The sequence below is a fragment of the Callorhinchus milii genome, unplaced genomic scaffold, assembly GCF_018977255.1.
Source record: "Callorhinchus milii isolate IMCB2004 unplaced genomic scaffold, IMCB_Cmil_1.0 Scaffold2, whole genome shotgun sequence".
In the NCBI taxonomy this organism is placed as follows: Eukaryota; Metazoa; Chordata; class Chondrichthyes; order Chimaeriformes; family Callorhinchidae; genus Callorhinchus; species Callorhinchus milii.
Genome location: NW_024704743.1, coordinates 115330871 through 115357215, shown reverse-complemented (window position 1 = coordinate 115357215; position 26345 = coordinate 115330871). Strand labels below are relative to the sequence as shown.

Genomic DNA, 26345 nt, shown 5'->3' with positions numbered 1-26345 from the left:
AAGAGTACACAGTCAAAATGGAAAGTGCTGAACATAGTCAAACAGCCTCTGTTTTCATGCAACAACAAATGCTTAAATCCTTCCAACAGAACAAATAGCTTGAAAATATAGAAATAAAAAAGGCTGCCACACAAAGTCTATCATTCTTAAACATTCTTTGCTTTCATCCCTTTTTTTTTCAGAAACTAACAGCATAATGTGTTTAACACATTTAATATTTCCACTCAGCAAGAGCTACTTACGCCCCAACTTAATAAGTTGATTAAAAAAAGCAGTTTACTTTGGCCAGTTCACCATGGAACCATATTTAAAATGAGATGTCTTTATATAAGCGATTGTTACAAATTGGAGGGTTTGATTTTTTCCCCTCCATGCCATTCAATGGTTACAAGGTGACACCAACCTCCTAAAACCATGGATCTGAGACAAGTTGTGGTATTTCTTATACAGAAAATACCATATACACACTGTGCAAATTGGGAGCAATCATTGGCATATTTCAGTAAGTTTTGACGTGGGGGTAATATCAAATCCTTTGCTATGGTTTTACACTCGCTGGCTCAGCGGAGAGGCTTTCCTCAACAATACGCCAAGAGTTTGAACTTAAAACAAAGAATGTGCCAAACCTAGAATTACTTCCGCTATATATCTGAAGGTGCAGAACATGAAGCAATCATATCGGGACCTGTTCCCACAAAATGAGCTAGAATTCTCTCCATTGGGTGTATCTTCAGGAGGTGCTGCAAACAAGGCACCATCTTTTGTATCAAATAAAATGAACAAGTCATAGCATTGAAAGAAATTCAAATCCTGGTCATTTTTACTATGCTTAAAATCAATTGTTTATATTTGTTGAACTCTCATTCCCTCCCCCAATTCCCAATGAATTGACATTTCTATAAAATATACCTGGATCTGGCAATTAGAAAACCATTTACTATCCCAACATTTTTGTTCAAAACATTTGTCATTTCAGATTTTCTGGGCAAAAGATAAGCCATTGCATTGACATAAGGCTTTGACAAGCTCTGAAAAACATCAAATATTTTGCATTTTAGACATTTTTATACAATAAAAGTGAGAAACCAAAAACTTTAAATCTTAAGGAGAGCTCAGAACAGCATGTAAACTCCACCCAACCCAAATGTTTAGATACATCCTGCTAGAACAGGTCTGCTAAGTTCTCAGTAGTACTTTTTGACATACACAAAAATAATCATTTCACAATACAATTCCAAAATAAATAGGAGTGAAAAATGCGTTTAAAAGTCTATCTTGATGTAAAACTGTGCAATTTTCTCTGTTGGATCACCTTAGCATTCAAAGACTACATTCATGAAGAGTTTTGCTTTAGTATTAATTCAACATCTTGATGAAATTAAACCATTGTGTTGAACTACAGAATTCCTACAGTGTCCTTTCCTTTGTCATCAGCTATTGGCTTTGGCAAGATGGTGTCTTTGCACACTTACATTCTTGCACTGCATCCACACTTCAAGTAATAATAATGGATTGACTGATGGGGTTCAGGAGATTTATACACATTGCCATTATTTTCTCCCGGTGATGACACAGCACAATTTCTGCATGCGTTCAAAGGTAGATATCTGAATTATTGCAACATCTGTTTGATTTATATACACGCAACACACAAAAAAAACTCAGAGGTTAAGTCTTTTTTCTTCATTCTGATCACTTAGTGTGACAAAGTCATTCTGAATTGTATTTCTCACCCCAAACCAAGCTGAGTAAGGCTCAGGCCAGTACTGGAAGCATCAAGGCTGTAAATAAAGCTGTAAATTTTCCAGCTTCACAACTCCAGTTGATATCATTGAAGAGAGGGCTGTGGGCAATAATGACACTCCACTCTATGCTTTTTATTGATGGTGAATTCTTCTGGCTCGTACCAGACAAGTTCATTCAACCCATGACAGACTTATGTTGATCAAAACCAAGCTTTTGTGGTTCCAATCTTCACAAGAATGGCACCACTTTCACCATGCTTCATGAATTTGATCAGTGATAAAATGTAGCCATAATTTTGGGCAGCTCTCATTTTGTTACAGCCATAATTTCAAGCATTATTCAAATTCCTCCATCATAGCCAAGCTGCTAACCTATTAGTTCTAATAGTGAATCCCAATCAGAGGGTCCTTGAATTCAAATTGCAGCCAGAGTAACATTCAACCTTTGGGCAAGTTTCAGCTGAAAAATGGAAGCACTTTTCTATGGAGGTAATTGACAGGCTCCTCTGTCAGAAATACACAGACTGTGATGTGATCACAGAGCAGCATAGACTACAATCCTGGCTGAAAAAGCAAATATATAATCAGAACAAACACAATAATCAGCAGCCAACCTAGGCATCTACAGGTGACACAGTACAAGTATAGGAGATTTGTCAATAAAATTCAAATTAAATAAGTAGGCTGTATGAAGCTACATAATTATTTGATGTGTTAAGCCTTTTTTATTATTAATAAGAGTTGCATTGCCTTGTAGTATTTATATCAGAAATTTCTTCACCCAAACCTTCAGGTGAAAAATAAAACTAATGAAAAGAAAACATTGCATTAGGACTGCTTCTTTCAAAATTCTAAAAAAAATTGGTAAAATACATCAACTAAAAATAGAGTAAATTAAATCTAGATAATTATTTATATTTAAAAGCAGATCAGATTATTGACTAATTATAAATTGACATCCCTGAAGAGACCAATCCCCACGTGTGCACACACAAATATAGCTTTGAGGGAACATATTCCTAGCTAAGGTTTTGCCAATCCAGGCACATTGCACATATTCTGATTTCAGCTATGTAAAGCTTTTAGTGGAGCACCAGGAAACTGGTATTTTGGTTATCATAAATTAGTAAAACAAGATGAAATCAATTCTATGTTAACCAGAAATAGTATTGAGAGGAACATGACAGGTCATCTCATCATAACCAAAATCAATTACAGATTACTTTTGAGGGAGTTCACTGCCTATTCGAATAGCTAGTAAGATGCTGACAGCAAGCACTACAAGGGAACAAATTACTCCACAATAAAGTTTAGAAAACATTCATATGACCAGAAAACTAGAACATTTGGCCTGAACTTTTACTTTTTCAGTAACAACTGGATGAGATCTTTCTGTTCATTTTGATCATTTAAGCGTTAGTGGAATTAAAAGTTTATAACTCCAGTGGGGGGGGGGGGGGGGGGTGAGGATGGCACAGGTAGATTGGGGGCAATATCCTCTTTCTGTGCTGAAATTTTTGCAATTCAATGATGTATGAACCTGGGTCAAGTTTGTTTTAACCTTTTCTTTCAGGGTAAGCTAGTTTTGTCCAGGCTTAAAAGTAGGACCTCTGAAAGGTTGTAATATAAACAGCAAAATAATATTTCAGCAGCTGCCTTTAAGGTGCCAGATTTAAAATCCAAACATTATTTTTGGATGAACTAAATGTTAACTTATTCACCTGATTTCTCTCTATAGCCACTGGAAAGTGAAATCAGCAAATGTGTTTAAGGAAACAAAAACAAGTCTGATCTTACAGAAAATCTCCACAATACCAGACTGCTGAGTCAGGCTTTTACCAGAAGCTAATGTGGTCATTGTTTTAAAGCACAGTTGGTTAAGACTGCAGTCACAGTAGACAAAGACAGGACATTTGTTACACATTTTTGATCATGCAATTTTGGAATGTTTTGCTGATGGATGTTCAAACAGCTGATTCACTGTCCACTTCAGAGACAGCGCCTTTACGAGTCAGCTTCAAGACCACCGGCTTCTCGCCATTTTTTCCATTGCATTCTGCAGATCCCGTGAGAGCCATTTGATTCTCTTCTTCTTTAGTGTCGTCCTGATCGTGTGGATACATTACCAGAAGTAAGGCAGCCAAAAAGCCAAGGAAGGAACCAATAGACGCTACGATGGGGATGACTCTGACAGTGCCAACTACATCCACCACACCACCCAGTGCCGAGGCCACCAGTATTTGGGAGATGTAAACCTGACAAGAGAGGATTGCACAGTCGATCCCAAAGCCCCTCTTGGAGTTCCCAGGGCTGTGGTGTATATACTGCAAAACAAAACAATTGTTAATCTGACCAGACTGAATGATGATGATCTGCCCTATGAAATCTTATCTCTGAGTTTACACAGTTACTGTCAAAGATCTGCTATCAGGCATCATACACTCCAGCAACACAAGACTGAGCTTGCCTGGCAAAGTTCAATAATGGAGTTCTAATCCATCTAAATTGTAATCTGTGCACTTAGATGTACAACTGTAATGGAAGAATATTTTCCTGAATCCTTTATCATTCTGGTAATTGGAGACTAACTTACAATTTTCATTTATATAGCAAGGAAAAGAAACATTCCCAATCACTATACAGAATCAGACTGATTAGAAAATAACTGAATATTGACAATGGAGGAAAATCCAGCAGTTAATTTGCACCTGGCAATCCCCCCAAAACAATGAGATTAGTAGTCTCATTGTAGTATATTAAAAATACATAAATGTATATTAGTAGTATATTACAAATATAATATTAAACAGTCAGAAACAGAATCCAGTCAACTGGATATTTAATAAATAAAGTTTGCATTTAATATAGAGCCTTATCACATTGTTGAGACATCTCAAAGCACTTCACAGACTATACTGTGGACTGTATATTTTTGTGAGTGAAACATGGTAGCCAATTACGCACAACATTGCCCCAGTCAAATTATTATGATTTTTTTCAAGGGATTATTACCCCTGGAAAGTGATCTGCCAATTGACTAACAACTGGGTTCCTACTTACTGCCAGGTAAACAGATGTGTGTGGAGTAAGAAAACTTGCCTAAGGTTTCTCTCTGCCTGGGAATCGATCCCAGGTCCTCTCACTTGCGAGACGAGTCCTCAAACCAATATGCAACAGGACTCTATTTCAGATGCAAATGAAACTCTTTGCATCCCATCTTTGTTATTTTAGTAACATTACATATTTAAACTTGGCACTTCAATAATTACAAAGAAGAAACCAAATGAAAATACTGCTCACCTCTTTCATTTCATGGTATTGTCCAAGAAGAGCATATGGACAGTATGAGATACTCATGGACACTATTCCCATTGTGCTGATCATTATCATTGCTACATAAACATTTGGAAAAATTGCCATCACGGCAGTACCAATTGCAAAACCCAACGTTCCCAGTATGTAGATAACCTTGATGCTCAAGTCATAGTTGTCCAGGTACTTCTGTAAGATCGCTGTCAGAGGGGGAAAAAAAAGATTATTGACAGGGTATATTAATGTGAGTCACTTAAGTGCTCCTTTACACCAATGTTCTGATAGTACTAACTTGATATCCTTCAGTATCCTTCTCTCTCCCACCCTCCCACCTCAATCCCTCTCTCTGCCAATCAGCCGTGCAGCAATCACTATCTGCAGAGGCAGGAGCCGGCGGTTGCTAAGTTGGTAAAGAGACATGCTTGCCTTCCTGATAAAGACTGCAGTAGTATTATTTCCAGTCTCCGCGCTGCGTCCTCTCAACCGCTGGCTTCTGCCGCTGCCATGGGAGGAAGCGGATGTTGGAATACTGGAAATGGTCTCAGCCGGATAAAATCACTCGCCAGGCTGAATGCATCACACTGATCTAGGTAGACCAATTCCTGAGCCAGGTGCGTGGGTCCACAATACTCCAGGTCACTGCTGATGACAGACCAGCCAGCCTGGCTCATCGGCAGGACGTGTAGGGCCATACCAGTCACTGGGGGCAGGGATTCTTCCGACTCAGCTCCTGTTAATCTTATAGAAACCTATAAGATCAAAGGGCATGATAGAGTAGATAGTGGGAGATTGTTTCCCTGGTTTGAGAAACTAAAACCAGGGGTCACAAACTTAAAATCAGAGCCAGCCTGTTCACACTGAGTTGAGGAAGAATTTTTTCACTCAGAGTGGTGAATGTATGGAACTCGCTACCACAAAGGGCTGTTGACGCTCAGTCCTTGAACATATTCAAGATTGAGATAGATAGATTTCTTATTGCAAAAGGGTTAAGGGATATGGGGATAAGGCAGTGTTAGGTTATTAGCTGGAGTTAGATTAGAAGATCAGCCATGACTGAATGGCGGGGCAGGCTCGAAGGGCCGAATGGCCAACTCCTGCTCCCACATGTTATGTTAATCCTACAAGTCAAAGCCTTAAAGGATAGGGCAGTCCTAGTTGAACAAGCAGCAAGAACCTTGACAGACAGTGCTCTGAATGGCAAGCTTTGCAGTTGTAACTGGTTAATCTCCAGAAGTACCCCAAACACACACACTGGGGTCACAAAGCCTTTGCTCTTGCCAACCTGCACCTAAAACTCTCCAGAATTATGTAAGCAAGTTCCATCCCTCCATGGAGGCATTCCATTCCAGACACAGGTTAATTTCCATTTGTAAGTGGCATACATATGAGGAACTCCCACTCTGGTTTGAGTACTCTTTCTTAAACATGGTGACAGGTTTCTGCAGATGTCAAGACACCTGTAACAAACAGTTTGTTTCCAGCACAGTTGATCTCAATACTAACCTGAGCAGATGGCAGAGGTAACAGCATAACCGACAAGGCCCCAGCATCCCATCTGCACACCAGTGTTATAGTTTCCAAGTTCAGTAGAATTTGAAGGAGCCTAGAGAGAGAAAAAAAAAGTTGCTTACTTAAACAATGTTGTGTTATGAATCCATCTAAAGGAACTCAAACATTTTTACTTGAATTTTAGTGTTTGCAGCTGCAACAATTGGAATATTTCAACAATATCTCCCTCAATATGGTGATTTTAGGCATAAGATCATGTAGAGCAGTTTCCCTTGCAGTTCCCTCCCAGGAAGTTTCCAGTCTCAGCTTAGACCTTTTAAGGAGCTTTTGATTGTTTGGGAGTCATGTTATGCTTTTGCTTTCTTTCAGGGAACATTTTTTTTTAAAGTTTTTGTATTGGGGAGGGGTGAGGGGGAAGAAGAGAAGAAACAGTAGGGCCATCTTACTGTGGGAATGATTCTTTAAACTAGTGTACCCGTAAATGAAGCTTTGCAAATCTGTCTGAAAACACATTCAAATATCCACTTTCACATAAGAGTGTTTTGTAAGAAAACAGAACAAGGATGCATAAAAAATAAGTGCAAACACCTAATGTGACCTAAACACAAATCATGTCCATTAAATTGTTTTCATAGTGTTTTCTAGTTTTGACATTCTTTGAGACTGAATATTATAAATGCAAAGGTCAAGTTGCACATTAGGATTTTATCCTGTTTTGTTAAATCGTGATGGTTTCATACTCTGGCTTTCCTTATTCTGTAAAGGATTCAACACAATAGATGATTATTTATTGCTTATGAAAACATAACCCTTATTTGGAATGGTACTGATGTGAAATTGCTTTGATTTGTCTAAGATAAGTTTCAGAGATTGTGAATGCTGACATCAAAACTCGCTCTATTAAAGAACTTACCGTCCCTCCCTCACCTCTTGACATCATCAGGTTGAACAACCTGCTTAGCTCATTCTTATCAGGGGTTTATACAAACATGTATGAGCTTCCATCCCTTCTATGTGTACAAAATGCTCCAGGTGACAGTTGTGAAACATTCTCAAATACCTCAAATCAGCCAAAGAATACTCACCTTGCACAAGACTGGAGTTTCAAAACTTTTAGAATCCCATCAGATGCAGTTCATGTGAACTCAACTGGTAGCTTTGAAATAACCAATAGCTACCTGGTCAAGATTTACTAATCAAAGAACTTATGTCAATATAAAACATTACCCATGGAATGCAGTTGCCCAGCATATCATTTAACACTGACCATATTGTATGCCCTGAAATTTTGGATAATTTTGGTGAGGAAGAAACCAAGGAATTTGTTCTTCTCAGACACTTGTGATTATTCATCTATCTCAGGCAATTAAATTTGCAGCCCACAATAATAATAAAACTACTAATAAGTTGCATTTACTTAGTACTTTTCATCTGAAAATAAATGGCTTCAAATGCATTAGAAATTAAGTGAGTGTTATATTGGCAAACAGCAAACAAAAATCTACACAGCAACATCCAATAAGCAACAGATACACAGCCAATCCAGTTGAATTCGGGGTTAAATTTAGATTAAAAGAAGAAATATAAGGCAGAACAAGAATACTCCATATCAGTCCTAGGCGTATTACAGAAAGTTTATTGGAAGAATAGGCTCAAATGGATCAGAATGTCATTTTCTTGTTTTGTGCTTTATGGTTCTATTAGGAAAAATAAGGAAAATATAAACCAAATTAAAATAGGAACTTACTTTTGGATCCCCACCGTATATAACCTGTCCCATGAAGTCTGTGTAAAACACTGCAGCTGCGATCACAGAAAACCACGTCACCAAATGACACACACAGAGTCTTAAGAGCTCCTTTGGCATTTTCAGCATGGACAACCATAGAAGCTTCACCGTGGTCTCGGTTTCTCCTTCCTCACTTTCGGTATCTCCACTTAAATTGGTCAGGCCACTCTGGTTGCGATTTCTCTGTCGTTGTCGCTGTCTCTTCTGCATGTCATACAGGTCATTCATGCTGCGTGAGGATTTTATCAAGACAATGGCATTGGCACGACGAAAGCGGTAGCGGTGGGAACCGATTTTGCCATAGTACGAAAAAGTGTAGGATGGTTGCCGGTAGAACATGTGCCTTCGTCTGCGCATGGAATTGCAGGTGGTGGATGACTTCATTCCAATCTGATTGACATTACCATTAGTCAAATCATCAACTATCCCATTTGCCACTTTAGAATCAGTTCTCATGTCATCCAGCAGCATGTCTTCACTCTCCTGTTCCCTGGAAGGGATGTGAATGAAGCGCGATGATATCTCAGGTTTGCTATGTTTGGGTAAGCTTGTGGTAGACTGGTAAGTACTACTATCATATTGGTCCTGAAAAATAGAAGGTTCAATATTCCTCAGATACAGCAGCTCTGATTCAACTTCTATTGTTGCGTCTGGCATGTGCAAAACAGAATCACTTTTGCTCCTCCCAATATTTATATCCAGGAAGTCCATATCAAGATCTTGTTCTGAGCGGGTTTCATCAGGGAAAATTGAAGTTGAGTAATGCCCATCCTCATGGATCAGGTCCAGTCTGGGGTGAGGTGGGAAGCTGCCATTCAATTTAATATCCGAGTTGGGGTTGGGTTCCTCATCAATACGGACTTGCTGAGGGTTGTACTGCTCTTCTTCAATGCTGAAAAGATGTAAACCGACAGACACAGAGAAGATGATGGCAGCAAAGAAGAAGAGCACCTGTTGTTGGGAGTTGAAGATCTGGCCCAAAAACGTTTGTGTCCAATTTAAACCACCCAGCATATAGCCAACAGCCCCGCCCAGACCTGGGGAGAAAGCATGCAGATGGAAGGTGAATGTAACATATCTCCAATAGAACAGCAAGTTTAACAATACACTTAACCTCTATCTGTAACCACCTTTTTGAATGAGTTCAGATTTGTTACCAAAATGCAAGTTGAAATTGAGGTACATTAGAAACTCTCCCCTCTCTCACCTACTTCAAGCTCCTCAACCCTAGATGTCTAGAGGACGTGAAAAGTGCTATATCAAATACAAGTATTATTATTATAGTAGTGGAATACATTCCAGGAGATATACTGAAATGGATATTATAAGTAGGTTCAGAAAAATGTCATCAGTCCCATTTCTAATGTTTGTGTTGAAAAAATTGTGTCAATTGTTGAGATACCGTATGTTCAAATTAATGTTCTCCATTAGACCCATATCTAAATCTTGTAGGAGATTGGTTTCACTTCCTTCCTCCTGAAATAATTTCACACATAATATTCTGGTAACTCAGTTGGTTGAGCACCTAACATGGGATCAGATTTGAATCTCAATATTTATACACCGTTCAACTTTAACAGGAAGAATTAACCTTGTGTAGGTAAGAGATAAGAACAGAAGTAAGCTGGGTCTCTCTTCACTGGACCTGAAATTACTCCGATACACCAGAGTGGCAAAGTCAGGTGGGTCCATAAGACATTGTTCATTACACATGGCAGACCAACCTTCCTGACTTATCAATTGGATAATAATAATACTTGCATTTGATATAGCGCCTTAACACGACTGAGGCGTCTCAAAGCACTTCACAGAAATACTGTAAAGTGAATTGACTATATTTTGTGGTTGAAACACTGCAGCCAATTGCGCCCAGCAGTGTCCCACAAACAGTCGTGGATTGAAGTGACCAATTTTTTTCTGAAGGAATTATTACTCCCGGAAAAGCGATCCATCAATCGATTAACAACCAGGTTCCTACTTACTGCTAGGTAAACGGAGGCATGTGGAGTAAGGAAATTTGCCTAACATTTCACCCTGCCTGGAATCGAACCCAGGTCTCTCAGGCCAGTATCTAATCACTGAGCTACAGGATAGTTATTGTACTAATTGTAAAATATACCAGTGTTATGTAAATTATTTTTTTTTATACTTTGCACAAGGCTGTAAAAATGCTGTTGAACTAATTATAAGCCACAAACCTGCAGAAAATGCATGGATATTGAGTGCCATATCTTGTTCTTCAGTGTCGGCCACATCTAGCAGGTAAGCGCGAATTGGTCCCTCTGTTGCATCTGCGCAGAAGTCCAATATTACTACACCCAGAACAGTCAGGACTATCCCAATGGGTTGATGATCAGGTACGTCACCAATGGCCAGACCTAAAAAATAAATTCTAGACTCTAAAATTACCGGCAGAGACACAACACCAGGAAACACAATACTGCAGTTGCACTAGTTACTAAATGAAGATTTAGAAGAAATTATCAAATTGAAAACATTTATATTACCTTAACTTAAGAACTTTGAGACAATATACACTTTATCACTCACTATATTTAGGGGAAGACACTAACAGTATTGAATTAGTGCTGTAATTTTTTCTCATAATATAGAACTGGATATTCCACTTATTCTAGAAAATACTGGTAATATCAAAACTCCAACTCAAGACAACTAGTAATTGTTGATGGTAGCTTATTTTTCCTTTTCATTGAATTCTCACCATCTGGGCATTGAAACCATCATTTCCAAAGATACAAATTTATCTATGCTTACGGTCATCTCCTCCCTCCACCTAGCTCGGCAACAGGCTCCGCTTATTGTTAAGCGCTCCAAGACACTGCCCCAAGTGAAAAGTACTATATAAATGCAAGTTGGTTTTGTTATCTGGCTATGATGTGAGGCACACCCTCATGTGGGTAATTATTTCTATTAGTATTGAGATCCACATCTGAATTTGCAAAGGCTTACCTTCTATATATTTAGAAGTTCCTTAAAGCAGATCAGGTTTGGAGACAGTGAAGGATTTTGCCAACTGTCAATTACTCAGGAACTGAAATGGTACAGAGTAAATGGCTTTACAAGGTGACCCACTTTTCCAACAGCATTCACACTGCCGCAGAGCATTTTCTTGGCTTAAGCACTTGAGTGAATTAGATCTTGTTTTCCATCAGTCTTTAAAAAAAATTGCATAGCTTCCAGTGCAGGCAACATAATCTGGCACCTGTGTAGTTGTCAAGATCAATAGTTTCTCTTTCCAATTTGGGTGAAACCAGGTAATCACCAAATAATACAATAATCCTTGCATTTTTGATTCATCTCAAAGCACTTCAGAATATACTGTAAAGTGAATTAACTGTATATTTGTGGGCAAAACGTGGCAGCCAATTGCATTTAAATTGACTTAAAGTTTTAATTTTAAGCTTAAAATCCCAAACTGTTACATTTGCTAAGGTATGACCACTCTGTGTTTTCAATAAGGAATATAGATATATATTAAATCTCCATCTATAATATCTGGAAGAGAGTTGTGGCAAAAATTATATGCAGTTAAAGATCAGCTACAGTTATCTCAATAAATGGAAATTATTGTTCAGAAGTCAACCTATTTTGGGGTATGTACTGAAGGCAGTTCAGTCACTTGCATCCTGCCAAAATTATTTTATTGAATAAATCTTCATGGAAGCAAGGGCTCAAGTATTTACTGCTTTGATCCTGCGGGACGGAGGGCGGTGGGGGTGGAGGGCAGAGAGGGTGAAGAATGAAGGACACTTTCTCTCTCACCCCTCTCTCAGGCACTCTCTCAATTCCCATACCTTCTCACACTCTTCCCTTTCACACTCCATCTCCCAAATCACTATCTCGCCACTCTCCTTATCTCTTCTCCCTCTCCCTCACTCTCTCCCACATTATCCCCTCTCAAATGCTCTCTCAATCACCCTCTCTTAATCTTCCCCCTCTGATTCTTTCTCTCCCTCACCTCACCTCTCTCCACCTCACATTCTCCCCCTCTGCCACTCTCTCTCAATCTCTCTGCTCTCCTACTCTCTCACTCCCCCTTTACCTCTTACACACATGCTCTCTCCTCTCTGCACCCCTCTTTCTCCCCACTCCCTCCCACCCTTTCTCTCCCCCTCATCTCTCTCCCCTCTTACCTGTCTCAATCCCTCTCTCCACTATCCCCCTCTTTCCCTCCCGCGCCCCCCGCCCCCCCCCCCCACCCCAAACTCAGCTCATTATCTGCAGCCACAGGACCCGGCAGTTGGTTGCTAACAACACGGTTGGTAAGAGACGCACTTGCCTTCCTGTCAAGATTGCAGTAATAATAATCCTTGCATTTGATATAGCGCTTTTCACGTCTTCTGGACATCTCAAAGCACTTCACAGAAGTAAAGTGAATTGACTGTATATTTGTATATTTTTGGCGAAACACGGCACAAATTGAAACACGGCAGCCAATTGCACACAGCAGTGTTCCACAAACGGTCATGGATTGAAAAGGTTCTGCGACTGCGCTGAGTCCAGCTCCTGCTGCTGCCCTGGAGGACACTCACCAGGGAGGGAGTGGAAGTTGGAATGGTGGAAATGGTCACAGGCCGCATAAAATTACCTGCCAGAGCGCTGGCCACGTGCCACCTGCTGGACCATGCTGTTGTAGAAGATCATTGCAGCACATTTTAAAACCAAAACCAATACTTTCGATGGGCAAAATTAGCAACATTGCTGAACAGCTTGACTTCATGCGTTTCAATGTGGACCAAACACGGCTGTGGGACTCCTAAAACCAGACAATGCCAGATTTGTCTGCCCGGGTGTGTGATATCCCATATGAGCAATAGAAGCAACATATACTCCACCTCACCCCCTCCTTCGCTTCCTTCAGGTCCCGCCTCAAGTCACTCCTCTTCAACCATGAGATTGGCCCCACCCCTTCCCCTCCCCTTCTTTCTCCCCCCACCCCAACCCCAACTCGAGTCTGAAATGCTGTACACTGTCCAGCGCCTTAGAAGTCCTCCCGACGTGAAAGGCGCTAGACAGATGTAATCTTGTTGCTGTTGTATACAAATATCTAAGATTTGCAAAATACGAAATATCAATTTAATGTCATTTTGGCTCACTTTCATAGCGATCTCATCTCTGGGTTGGAAAATTGTGCTGCAAGTATGAACTCAGTCTGGGGTGAGATTGAAGTGCAGTGAGATTTCAATGAGATGTTATCAGTCATGTTTGCCTGTTCTAGCAGTTCAATGGGTTGAGCGAGGGAGCTGCTATCTGACCAATAATAGATAATTTGGAGATTAAGTGTTAAACATACTAAATAGTTTGGAATAAATGAATGTACTAGTCTGTTGCCATAGTGAAGTGTAAATCTGAGGCCCAACAAGTGAACAAGGCCAATAGGATGTTGAACTATATTACTAAATCAATTAAGATCGCTCGGCTCGTATTCAGGCTATCGAGTGCTTTGGCCAGGACGCATCTAGAGTACTGTATACAGTTCTTCTCGTGTGTGAGTGAGTAAGGCACTACGTCAGATGCAAGTATTAAAGCCAGTATAAAACGTGTCCAAATCAATTGGGCTTCCTTTCTTTCTCCTTGAAGCATAGGGGAAAAAGAGAAAGCTATTATCTGGTTTAAAGAATGAAACCTTAGGCAAGTTTCCTTATTCCACACTCTTCTGTTGACCTAGCAGTTAAGTAGGAACTTGCTTGTTAGTCAATTGGCAGATTGCTTTCTGGGGGTAATATTTCCTCCAAAAAAAATGTGGTCGCTCAATTCACGAATATGTGGAATACTGCTGTGTGCAGTTATGTGCCTCGTTACATCCACGAAACACACAGTCATTACTCTTTACAGTATATCCTGTGAAGCGCTTTGAAACTTCGACGACAAGGTAAGGCGCTACATCAAATGCAAGCATTATTATATTATCAAACAATACCATCTATTTTTAAATATACTGCATTTTTAGTGTTGCATGACTTAATTAAAGGCTGAGATTGAAAATTAATATATTGTTACTTACACATTATTATCAATGATTTTGTTGGTTTTATTACATATTTTCTTATTTAAGAAAATTCTGTTCTGTTATGTGCTGGCAGAAATGAAGCCCTGAAAGCATTGAGCCTGAAATAGAAATCTGTTGTGCGTTGTCGAAATAAACTTGTCACAGTGGTGAGCTGTTCTCAGCAGTCACACATTAAAAATACACCTCGAGTTTGTGATAACTAAACTTCAAAGCAAAACACAATTTGTCTACTGTGGTCTGTGCAAGTTACTGTAGACATTCAGTAGATTGCCTTTAAGGGGTTCAGCAATCATTGCTGACAAGCTGCTAACATTTTATGAGGCATTTCTTTGTAAACAAAACTTAACGTACAGTGCAGTGAAAGCATTGGTATGTGTTCTAATTTTTGCAATAATCTATCCACGTTTGTTCTTTTAGAAGTAACTAAATGACACTTAAGATCAGATTTTTGGACCTCTGTTTTAACATTTAACTGCATAATTTTAGAAAATTCTTTAAAAATTGTATTTGTCAGTTCTTAAGACTAAAACTATGAAGAATTTCAGGTCCTCTGGCTTTTAAAGGAGTCAAACCATCTTATTAAAAGTATATGAGATAGCAAAACAACTTAGTTTTTAAATTAGACAATTATCACAATAAGCACAACAGATGAATGGGTATAAGCATTATAAAGCATCTACAAATTAGTCACTATCCTAAATAAAATCGAAACAAATTCAGATCACAACAGAACTGAGATCTGATGATTAATTAAGTGATATCAAAGATCTTAGTGCGATACAGCATACCTGGGAGTGGGGTGGAGGGAGGGCGGCGGAGTTGTAGTATACAAGATACTACAGTTGCAAGCAGGGGAAAAGCAAGGCGCATTTTAAACACTGAATGCTGTCACAGGATGAAAACCTACAGAAAGGCAATTAAAGTATCTGTAAAACAAAGCCATTACATGAAACAATGCTTTAAGTATTTTTTTTATTGGATTCATCTTGGGCCAAGCCAGAAACACAGGAAGCGATTCTGTTACAGCTACTAACAGCTCAAATACTGCCCTGATGTATATAGTAATTAGATCCAAGAAAAGCATTTGAAACCCGATTTGCCTTCTGGGGTTTCTCCTAAGCTCTTCTATCTGAAAACAATGCCAAGTCGAGACTGACTTTGATACACTATTAGATAGACTAGTATTGAATAGAAGGAAGGTAGATGCACAAAAAAAATTGGGCCAACTCCTTTTACAGCCAGCCAAACCTATCCCATCCCTTCTCTGGGAAAAATATCACAGCCAGGTCCTTATCTATCAAAAATCTCTACCTTGAGCTTTTGAAAGATTCTACATCACAAGATCACAAAATTGGTTCAGGTGAAGAAAGCCCTTTAACCCATCTGATCTCATCCTATTAGAACACCCATCCTGCTATGAGGTAGTGAAGAATTAATAGGGTAAATATTTGGGTTCATGGAGAGGGTTACAGCTAGGGGTCGAAGCCAGATAGTCTGTTGAATTTGTTAGATTGAGATAAATCTGCTTTTCTCTCTTAAGGTGTAAAAATGTTGGTTAAGCGCTTTCAATTTGTCTTTTTTTGTTAGATTTTGTGAGTTAATAGTTTTTAATGGTCCTGTCTGAGTTTTTTTAAATCTGAACCATAGTTGAGTCAACAATTGACTTAACCAGTTTGTTTTCAAAGGATTTATTGAAGGAGGTAATTGTTAGTCAATTAGAAGTTGAGTTGGTCGAAGTATCAAGAATTGATTGACTAAAAAAGTCACAAGGGCACATTTGAGGTATGAAAGAGAGGGAATAGAGATATACGAGAGTTGTTGAAGTTTGGAGTTTTAAGTAATACTAACATTACTAATTATAAAAACTCAGAATCTCAGGAACTTAGAAGACATGTGAATTTGGGGTAAGGTTATTCTTATTTGTTTACCCCCTAGTGGTCCAAATGTTAAAGCTCAGTGGTTAGATATCTTTGTATAGGATATTATGCCTTGTTGAAATTATATTAACACAGTATTATCAATGTGTTATATAAGAATTGTGTTATTTTTGTATTAAATGCTCTGAATGCAGGAATCTATATATTGAAGCAAATGGGTTTGAATAATTTAGAAATATTTTATTAAAAGCCAAGTGTTCGGTGTATTTTGTGAGACCGCTCTGACCGGGCACGTACCCAAATAGTAATTAAAGAAGAGAAGGATCGCTCCTTTCAGAGTGTTCCTGGAAGGAGCGTGTAATTCTCATCCAGAGATATGAGTTCTGTAACACTATGGTACACCTATCACAGGATCGAGCTGCTTTTTAAGGATGACCTCAGCACCTTTTCCAGGCAAACTGTTCCAGTCATTAATTACCCTCTCACTAAAGAAAAACTTTCTAGTGTCTGTTCTGAAATTTCCCTTTATTAACTCTAAGCACACATCCTCTTGTTCTACTGGAGAATCCTAAAGCATTGCTCTGGGTTTACCTTTTTTTAAATCCCATTTAAAATGCTGGACAACTCTTAAGATCCTCTGAAACAATTTCTCTCTCTGAAGAATGAACAACGTTAGTTTGTCAAATAGTTGCTCATAGGATTTGTGCCTCAAGTGTGATGCATGAAAAATACAATCAATTTACCCTCATGTGATTGACACCTAGGCATCTCACTGAAAAATATAAAATCAGATAAGACTGTAGTGTCAACGAATGTTGAGTTAAACAAAAAGATAATGATTCATTTTACTGGTATTAATCTGGTGTAGAATTTTTTGTTATCAATTTTGACATGCAACAAACTGGTTGGGAGTATATTTATACACAAATGTTCTTTTCTTTTAAAAAGCTTTTTTTTAAAAAAAACACCTCCGGTTGTGGTCTTGGAACCGAGTCTGATAAGAACACATTGCACCAATAACAAAAGGATGTGGACTCAGATTTGTCTCACAACTGCTTGGGAATTCTTTGATTAAAGGAAAACAACAGGAAACATTTCCTTTGAATTGTTTCCTGGCATTTTTTCTCATGTGAACAAGCTTAAGATTTATGGAATCTTGCGTGTGAATAAATCTAAAATGCAATTCAGTAAATAAAATCATAAATAAAATCAATGCAGTTGCTATAAAGTAAGCTTAATCTATCCATATGGATATTGCAAATCATTACACTGTAAAATAAGTTTATTAACTCTAAATACCACTAGGCAACTGCACGCATGTCAATCATAATATCACTGTAATTCACAACATGCAATTTATGCAGTTTTAGCTGATTAACACCAGTATCACCCCAACGCACATTCTGGAATCCTTATCTTTGGCTCTTGCCAACCTGCACCTAATATTCTTGAATTAGATAAGTAGGGTGTGTCCCTCCAGGGAGACATTGCGGACTCAATTCTAGACATAGGAATACACTCATGTGTAAGTAGCAATGGAAACTGTCAGTCTGGTCTGGAAACTGTTAAGCATAGTGATGGGCATGAATCAGATGATCGGCTGACAAAAAATGGGATTTTTACTAGGGCACGTGTAAATAGAGGCTACTCCATTATAGAAGTTAATCTATGCTGGAGTTCCTATTAAAAATATCATTTGACTGAGGTGACTAATAGTGCCAAGAATCTCCTAGTTTGGTTAGAAAAACACATTTGGTAAATGTTGAATAACATTGGTATTTATGAATACAACTATTTGTGGGATTCACAAGTAACATTTTCAACTTCAAATACCACATAATAGGCAACAGTTTGTAAATACTATCTTTGCTCAGAATCTCGAAGCAAAAAGCAAATCTGATACAACAAGTGACATTCCAAAGATTTTGGAATTTTAATATTGCCATTTATTTCCTGAATATCCACAAAGGTATGAATTCAAAAACAAGTTAGTTTTACCATAAGCTAAGAAATAATGATGATTGTGTATATACCTATTGGGGAGCCATTCAAGAACAGTGCAACACCCAAGAGGACACCAACACAAAGAGCCAGGATGAAAGGCCGCCGGCGGCCCCACGTCAAGGTGCATCGGTCACTAGCAGAGCCTATCAATGGAGTGAAAATCAATCCCAGCACCGGGCTAAGGAACCAGGTGAGGCTATAGTACTGTTCTGGAAGACCTGTAAAAAGAAAGAACATTTTAAGCTAAAGGTGTCCTGTGGGCAAAAACACACTGCGTAAACGACAACATATTGCATTTATATAGCACCTTTCTCATCGAGAGGATGCCAAGGTAAATTTAAATGTTGAATATTTATTGTTAACAATCGGCAAAAATAAGTCATAAATCAAGACACTGCAATTCAGATATATTGTAAATAATGCCCCTCTAGAATTCCAAATGAAGGCTGCGTAACCAGTAGCTGATAACATGGTCTGCTCAATTGCAAAACAAATGCACACTGTTCCACCAATAAAAGTGAAATGCTTTCAAATTTAATAAGTTTGCTGAATAGTCTAGATGCATCAATGATCTATTCTGCCTGATAGTGTTGCTATGCCTCTATGTAGTCCCTTGAAAATATGAATGCGTATGTTTTTTTTGTCAGTGAATGCAGGAGCCAACTTCACGCAGCAATGTCCCACAAACAGTCATAAATCGAATGACCAATTTTATTTGGGGAATTGTTGGCCAAAACTCTTTTTGAATAGTGCCATGGGATCCATAATGTCCACTTGAACAGTCAGATGAAGCCCCAGTCTAACATCTCAACTCAAGGGCGGCACCTCCAACAATGTAGCACTACACTGGAGTGTCAGATCATATGAGTTCCAAGTCCTAAAGTGGGGCTTGAACCCACAAACCCTCAAAGTCAGAGGAAAGAGTGCTACTAACCATACCATTAGTCCTGAACCTTGCCTTGAACTTTTACTTGCAATTTTTTTTAAAGAAACATATACATCAATTTTAGCCACTTATCAGTCTCTATGATCTTAGCCTCAAATCGCTGATCAATTGATCTATACTTTTCACTTACTTCAGTCATTGGTCACCTCAGTATTACCAACCCAAGTGCAGCTCATCAGCACAAGGATGCACTTATTACATACCTGTTTAGTACACTAATCCCATTATAACCAAAAGTATGTACTTTATCTTTGAGCCTTAAAAGTATTAATAGAACTGTGAAATGTCAAACATATTTAACATTGCACTTTTATCAAAATGTTCACTGCAATTGCAAATTAGTCACATTAATGAAATAATTACTGATTCTCCCCTCTACATAACCAGCCCTTCATTCAAAACCTACATTAAATAATAAAATTCACAGGTAGCTCATGTCTTGGTTCCTGGGATTTCATATTGAATCAGCAGGAAGCACTTTCCCATTTGGATCAGAAGGTTATGTTTGGGAATGGAGATCACAGTCAGGGACTGAGATGGCCAATCTTTTTGGTTGTCCAATAAAATAATCATAGAAATAAAAAATAGCACAGATTTATGTCAGATATCAAGAAATGCTCAATCAAGAAACATTTATTTTGATGGCCAACAAAATAGGTGAGATGTTAGACAGAAGTTGGGCTATTCTGCATTTTCTGTGGTACCTTAAAAGATATGTGGAAAATCAGCTTCAAAATTAAGACTTAAAACTGTTAGGGTCCAAAATTCTTCACCATCTTAAATTTGAAGACAATGGTCTTAAGCCTAAGAACACAAAAACATTTGGGCCACAGTGGCTGTTAGTCATAAAAATTCACATTTAAACCTCCAGTAATAAAGGTCTGTTTAGTTACAAAGTTCTAGAAGACATTTGGTATACACGTTTTACTGCTTTATCGTGGTGGTAAGCCATGATTAGTTTTTGCCTGCTTTTGTGCTTAATCCAATGAGCCAACCTATAATTAAAATCGCTCAGAGGTGGCAAATCACATTGGCTCATTTCGTTCAGCTTTTCCGTCACTGCAGGTCACGCAGCAACCAAGAACAGATAAGCCATTGAGATAAGTATTTAATTTTATTATTTTAAAAGGTGTTACACATCATGTGCTGGGACACAAGACATTTGCTGCGTCAACTCAGTCACTGTTTACGTATGCCGCTAAACTAATTTGTGCATTGCAGCTTTGATGCTGACATTGCAAATTGATCCAACTAAATTAAGCTGATCAGCAAGAATCAGTAAATACTGCAATTATCACCCTAGGAATGGAATGGCTCAAAACCATTCCAGAATTATGTGCTTTATTAAACTGAAACCAACTCAATCAACCAAAAATATTTAAAATAGCTCCAAAATGTCATTCTTTTACCTAAGCCATCGAAAATTCAGTCAATGTCAAAACAATTTATCTCAATATAAAAGAATGCTTAAAACTTACAGAGTACTGCAATGGCAGGTTTGTTTCAAGATCATGAGAAAATCATATTGCAAATTCAACTGATCATAATGAAACCTGTGATTCGTAACATTGTCCCAATACATTCCTGTAGTACGTAGCACAACACCAATTCACATTTAATTCTAAGAAATGTCTAAGTAGAAATTTCAGCATCTTGGGACATCCTCCCGATGTGAAAGGCGCTATCTAAATGCAACTTATTGATGTTGAAATACCAATTGAAACTATTTGTAAATACTTACTTACAAAAAATGTTACTCAGTATTAATTTATTAACTTATTGGCCAAGTAAGATTCCTGAATCCACTTCCATAATGGCTATTCAATTCATTGCTGCCTGCAAATTGGCTGCCCCTAAAACAATCATTGCACTTTACAGTACATCATGTGAAGCTCTTTGGAACATCCTACTAATGTGAAAGACACAATGCCAATTAATTTGTTGGGATATTATTATCTATATACCTGAATTGCAAACATTGTTTTTGAAGAAAGGTCAGAATGAAGAGTAATATCACTGGTATAATGATCTTCCCATTTCCCAACAAGCAGCACTCCTTAACCAAAGTACTGAAAGTGCAGGCAAAATTAAGCAAAATATATTATGAAAACATAGTCCCACTTTGTGTATGATCTTAACTCATTTCTGTTCGTCACATATGGGAAGTAATTCAGACCTTTGTGAATTTCAGGATGTTTCATGTTAAGTAGTTTTTTTTTATCATTTTGGGAAATCTTGCATTCAATTTAAAGCCAGCTGAATACTGAAGAATAACTAAAGAAAATCAATGGGAAAGTTTTGCAACAGGAAAGCAGTGGGATTTACCAAAAAAAACTTTCCCACAACTCCATATAATCATTCACAAAACAGGATACTGGGCTGCATTGAGCAATGATTCTGAGAACTCCCCCCACCCCCACAACATGAATCTGCAGGAAAGAACTTACTGCATCTCTCTACGACTTGAACTCATAAATTATCTGACAACTTACTCATTTCAAAAGCACAAGTTGCCCATCCACCCGTGTTAACTTGTTGAGGCAATGGTAAAATTCCCTATAGCCCAAGAAGTTATTTTTCCTGTTGCTGGTCTTTGGAGAAATGGCAGGTGCATAGTTCAGTAGCATCTACCATGAATTCAGCTAGTAATTGACGCAGGAAACAGATGCATGCAATTGCTTGTGTGATAGACAAAGCAGCAGAAGCAAAGGGCATCACTGGTCACTAACTGGAAGGAATTCTTTAACAAGTGTATATTCAACTTGAAATTTGGTTCACTTAAGTCAACTCAGATTTTTCTTGCATCAACAAAAAAAAACTTTTTATCAAATCACTTGCCATCTACATAGCAATCCTCGTCGATCTTTAAATATTGCGCAACCTTAATGTGCCAATAAGCAGTAGTTATCACAAGACACATTGCAGAATAATGAATAATAATCCTTGCATTTGATATAGCGCTTTTCACGTCAGGAGGACGTCCCAAAGCGCTTCACAGAACACACTGTAAAGTGAATTGACTGTATATTTGTGGGCGAACGCGGCAGCCAATTGCGCACAGCAATGTCCCACAAACAGTCGTGGATTGAAAATGACCAATTTATTATTGTTTTGTTTTTTTGGAGGGATTATTATTAGGCGTGTGGAGTAAGGAAACTTGCCCAAGGTTTCGCCCTCTGCCTGGAATTGAACTCAGGTCTCTCACTTACAAAGCGAGTGCTCTAACCACTGAGCTGTAGGACTCCACGCCTACACCTATTTCATTTTAAAATAAGTAGCAATAGAATTAGCACAAGACATTGAGCTTATTCAGCATTCCGAGACCCTATGCTGCATGGAGAGTGCTATATAGCTGCAAGCTGTCGACCGTATTGTTGAGAGGATTCACACTTTTTAAATAAAAAAAATGCAGCTGTAGACACTTCAGTCAGAAAACGTTTAAGAGCTTGGAGGGAGGGATTGTTTTGAAAACTATTTAAATAATAAAAGGCCCACCACCACAGTCACCGCCTTCCTAAGGCAGTAAATGTTGGCCCGCCAGTTTGAACACATTCCAAGAAAGTTTTTTTTAAAATAGCGCAAAACATCCAAAATATGTAATCCTTTAATGTTTTGATTTTAGCAAGTCCAAGACTGAAACAGAAGTTATGCATCCAAAAAACTAATGGTCATTAGCTGCTAATAAAAGATACAGATAAACAAAGCCATAAAAAGTTAACAATTCCTTGCTGTATGGGATATTTAATTCCTGGAAATATCCTAGGCAATAACTAATGCGAGAAACACTCTTCCCCTGACTTCATTAAAATTGTTTTGCCCAAAGCCAGTCGCTACAGCTTGGATCACATTTTAATGCCAGTGTGAGAAATATCATGTCAACTGAACGTTAAAATTTCTCAACAAGTATATTTAGCCAAACTTGCTCTCACCCAGCATCATAGAGGTTAAATAATGCAGTACAACATCCAACAGTGTAGAATGGAAAATGATGCAATTTTAATTAATTCCTTCAGGGAAGATTAAAGTCCTGCCCAGCGTGCTGCTCCAAATCCATTATATCTATGAATTTCATTCATCTTGAGCCCCAATCAATATACAGCTTTTTGTGCCTTATCCAGTCAGCAGCTAAGGCCATGAGTATGACCTTCAAAAGGACATGTCCTTGGTGTTTTTTTAGGGCTAGGGAAAATAGAAACAACAACAAAATTACATTTGTATAGCTCCTTCCACGTTGGGAGGACGTCCCAAGGCGCTGAAGGGAAAATTACAAGCACTGAACGGAGTTTAAAAAAAAATCTTTTTGCTTCACTCTGTAACTACTTTGGTTCAACTTGGAAAATGAATCACAAAAGGATGTTAATATTGTTAGTGTTTTAGTGTAGCACTTCTGCAGTTTCCCGGCTGAGAATACCTCAAAAAGGGCTGAAATTCATGTATACCAAAACAGAACATAATTTCTTGCATTCGATATAAAGCCTCATCACGTTGAGATGTTTAAAAATGTTTCATAGGATTTATTGCTCATTTTGTAGCAACAAAGGGGATTTTAGCTGGAACAATGCATTTTAGAAAACTAAAAGTATCGAGCTAGATTCATAAAGAAAACAAATTGTTACACCTTACATTTAAACAGCATCTTTCATACAAAAGACATTTCTCAAGGTCCTTTACAAAGTAAAATTAGACAATCTGGAATGTACTGGCTGAAAGGTCGGTGGAAGCAGATTCGATAATAGGTTTCAAAAGAGAATGGGATAGGTACTTGAAAAGAAAATATTTTGCATGTCATACATATTGGAGCAGTAATTACTATGCCAATATTTCAAAGTGTGATATGCAAAAACATAATGGAGACATTTGGTTTCTTTATGAATCTGTAACTCGACACTTTGCATTTGAGTTTAAAATAGCTTGCACACCAATAAACAAGCTTTTTCCACTTCAAGCTTTATTAGTAGAGATTTTAAAGTGTCAGCTACATAACGTTGAATATTTTCCATGGCTTCTCCAGTCAGTATCAGACAATCACTTCTGTCAAGTGTCTAACAGATAAGGTTAAAAATATAGGTATGAAACAATGCCTCCAGTCTATCTGATATCTTTCCAAAATATCATCTTAGGTTGGATTACAGCAACAAGCCGTTTCTTAAATGAGTCGTATCCAAACCCCTTACTATCCTTTCTGGTAACACATTAATTCCACTCTGAGTAAAGATATATTTCCTGGTGTCTTCTAAAATTCCCTTCATACACCTGAAAGTAGCAACATTTTTAAATTGTCTCATCACATTCGACAGGCACTTCAAAAATAACTACTGTCAAATGCAATGACTTTTTATAGGCAATCACAAGTGGCATTTGTGGAGTCCTGTAGTTTAGTGGTTAGAACACTCACCTCACAAGAGAGAGGATCTGGGTTCGATTCCTGGGCAAGGCAAAACCTTAGGCAAGTTTCCTTACTCCACACACCTGCTTGTCTAGCAGTAAGTAGGACCCCAGTTGTTAGTCAATTGGTGGATCACTTGCTGTGGGTAATAATCCCTTGACAGATATAATAATTTGGTCACTCAAACCAGGTCTGTTTGTGGAACACTGCTGTACACAATTGGCTGCTGCGGTTTGCCCACAAAACACAGTTACTACACTTTACAGTATATTCTGTGAAGCATTTCAAGATATCTCAAAGACGTGATAAGGCACTATATCAAATGCAAGGATCATTATTATGAAAAGTTTCAAACATCTGAGATAAATGACCAATTAATCTGTAAAACTGTTAGCCAAATCACCTGGAGAAACTCCAGTGTCTTTCCAATAACACCATGGGACATAATGACCACATAGAAATGGGCAATTAAGTCCTTTGTTTAACTCCTTATGTACTTCTGTACAAATGCATTTTGGTCCATGAGGTAACGAGACCAGTGAGTCAGCCTTTGTGAAATCTTGGCTGCACTTTAGGTATAGTTTGAAGGTCATCTACACTGTAAATTCCTGATAACTCGACCCTGGATTGACTTATCGCTACCACTTAAATCATCAGGTTGCCAATATCCCAGCCAAATTAATTTAAGGATTTATACAGATGCCTAACTCGCCACTCTGGATAACTCATCACTGAGCCATTTTCCCTTGGAGTGACAAGTTATCAGAAGTTTACTGTAGAATCTTTTGAATGAGATACACAGCACAAGGCTGTTTCTAGTGGTGGGAAAGCAACAATGAGTAGGGAAGGGGAACTATGTATATTATATATAATGAACAAACATACAGCTTAATTAGGAGTGCCAAAGGAAATCCACGTGTGTCAAACTAATCTGAACATTTGCATACATTTATAATGTGGAGTCCTGTAGCTCAGTGGTTTGAGCACTCGCTTTGCAAGTGAGAGACCTGAGTTCAATTCCAGGCAGAGGGCGAAACCTTGGGCAAGTTTCCTTACTCCACACAGAGCCTAATAATAATCCCCAAAAACAAAAACAATAATAAATTGGTCATTTTCAATCTACGACTGTTTGGGACATTGCTGTGCGCAATTGGCTGCCGCGTTTGCCCACAAATATACAGTCAATTCACTTTACAGTGTTCTGTGAAGCGCTTTGGGACGTCCTCCCGACATGAAACGCGCTATATCAAATGCAAGGATTATTATTATTATTATTATAATGAAGAATGTAAGGTCTGCAAAATTAATAGGAAAATGAAAGCTTGTGTTTTAAACATCTGTAAAATTGAGAGAGGGAGGTAAAGCATTCCACAAGCTTTATCGCCTGAAAGAGTGAGTTAGGGGAAGCGTAAATAGCCTAGATTTTAACAGTTCTGGCAACATCTGTTCCCAATTACAAAACTTGTTTAATGGAGATTATGTCATCACAAGCACTATAACCCCTATCTAACTGAACAACTGGATTTTAAAAAAGTGATCGTGTTCCCACTGTAAGGACAATTTTTTAAACTGTTGGGAGTTTCTGCTATATTCTAACCATTTTGCTCCAGTCATACATTCATAAAGCTTATTATTAATAATAAGTTATTATAATAAATTAATCATTGCTTATCACCAATAATTATTAATTTGACTTCTCATTATTATTAATTGCAATTATTAATTGTTGTTAATAATAATTCAGAA

General features: G+C 38.1%; 1 protein-coding gene across 6 annotated transcripts in view; it reads right to left on the bottom strand.

Moving 5' to 3' along the window:
- Nucleotides 1-3199: 3199 nt before the first annotated feature.
- LOC103174318 (solute carrier family 45 member 4) overlaps nucleotides 3200-26345 on the bottom strand; it is a 45674-nt gene continuing 22528 nt past the window's right edge. For all 6 annotated transcript variants that reach the window (XM_007886793.2, XM_007886754.2, XM_007886786.2 and 3 more), the window contains 6 exons: nucleotides 18297-18485; nucleotides 10554-10733; nucleotides 8314-9392; nucleotides 6561-6660; nucleotides 5046-5257; nucleotides 3200-4069 (listed from right to left, as the gene is read on the bottom strand). In XM_007886793.2, coding sequence (XP_007884984.1) covers nucleotides 3710-4069; nucleotides 5046-5257; nucleotides 6561-6660; nucleotides 8314-9392; nucleotides 10554-10733; nucleotides 18297-18485 — 2120 coding nt within the window. In that variant the 3' untranslated portion in view covers nucleotides 3200-3709. The remainder of the gene's footprint in view (nucleotides 4070-5045; nucleotides 5258-6560; nucleotides 6661-8313; nucleotides 9393-10553; nucleotides 10734-18296; nucleotides 18486-26345) is intronic.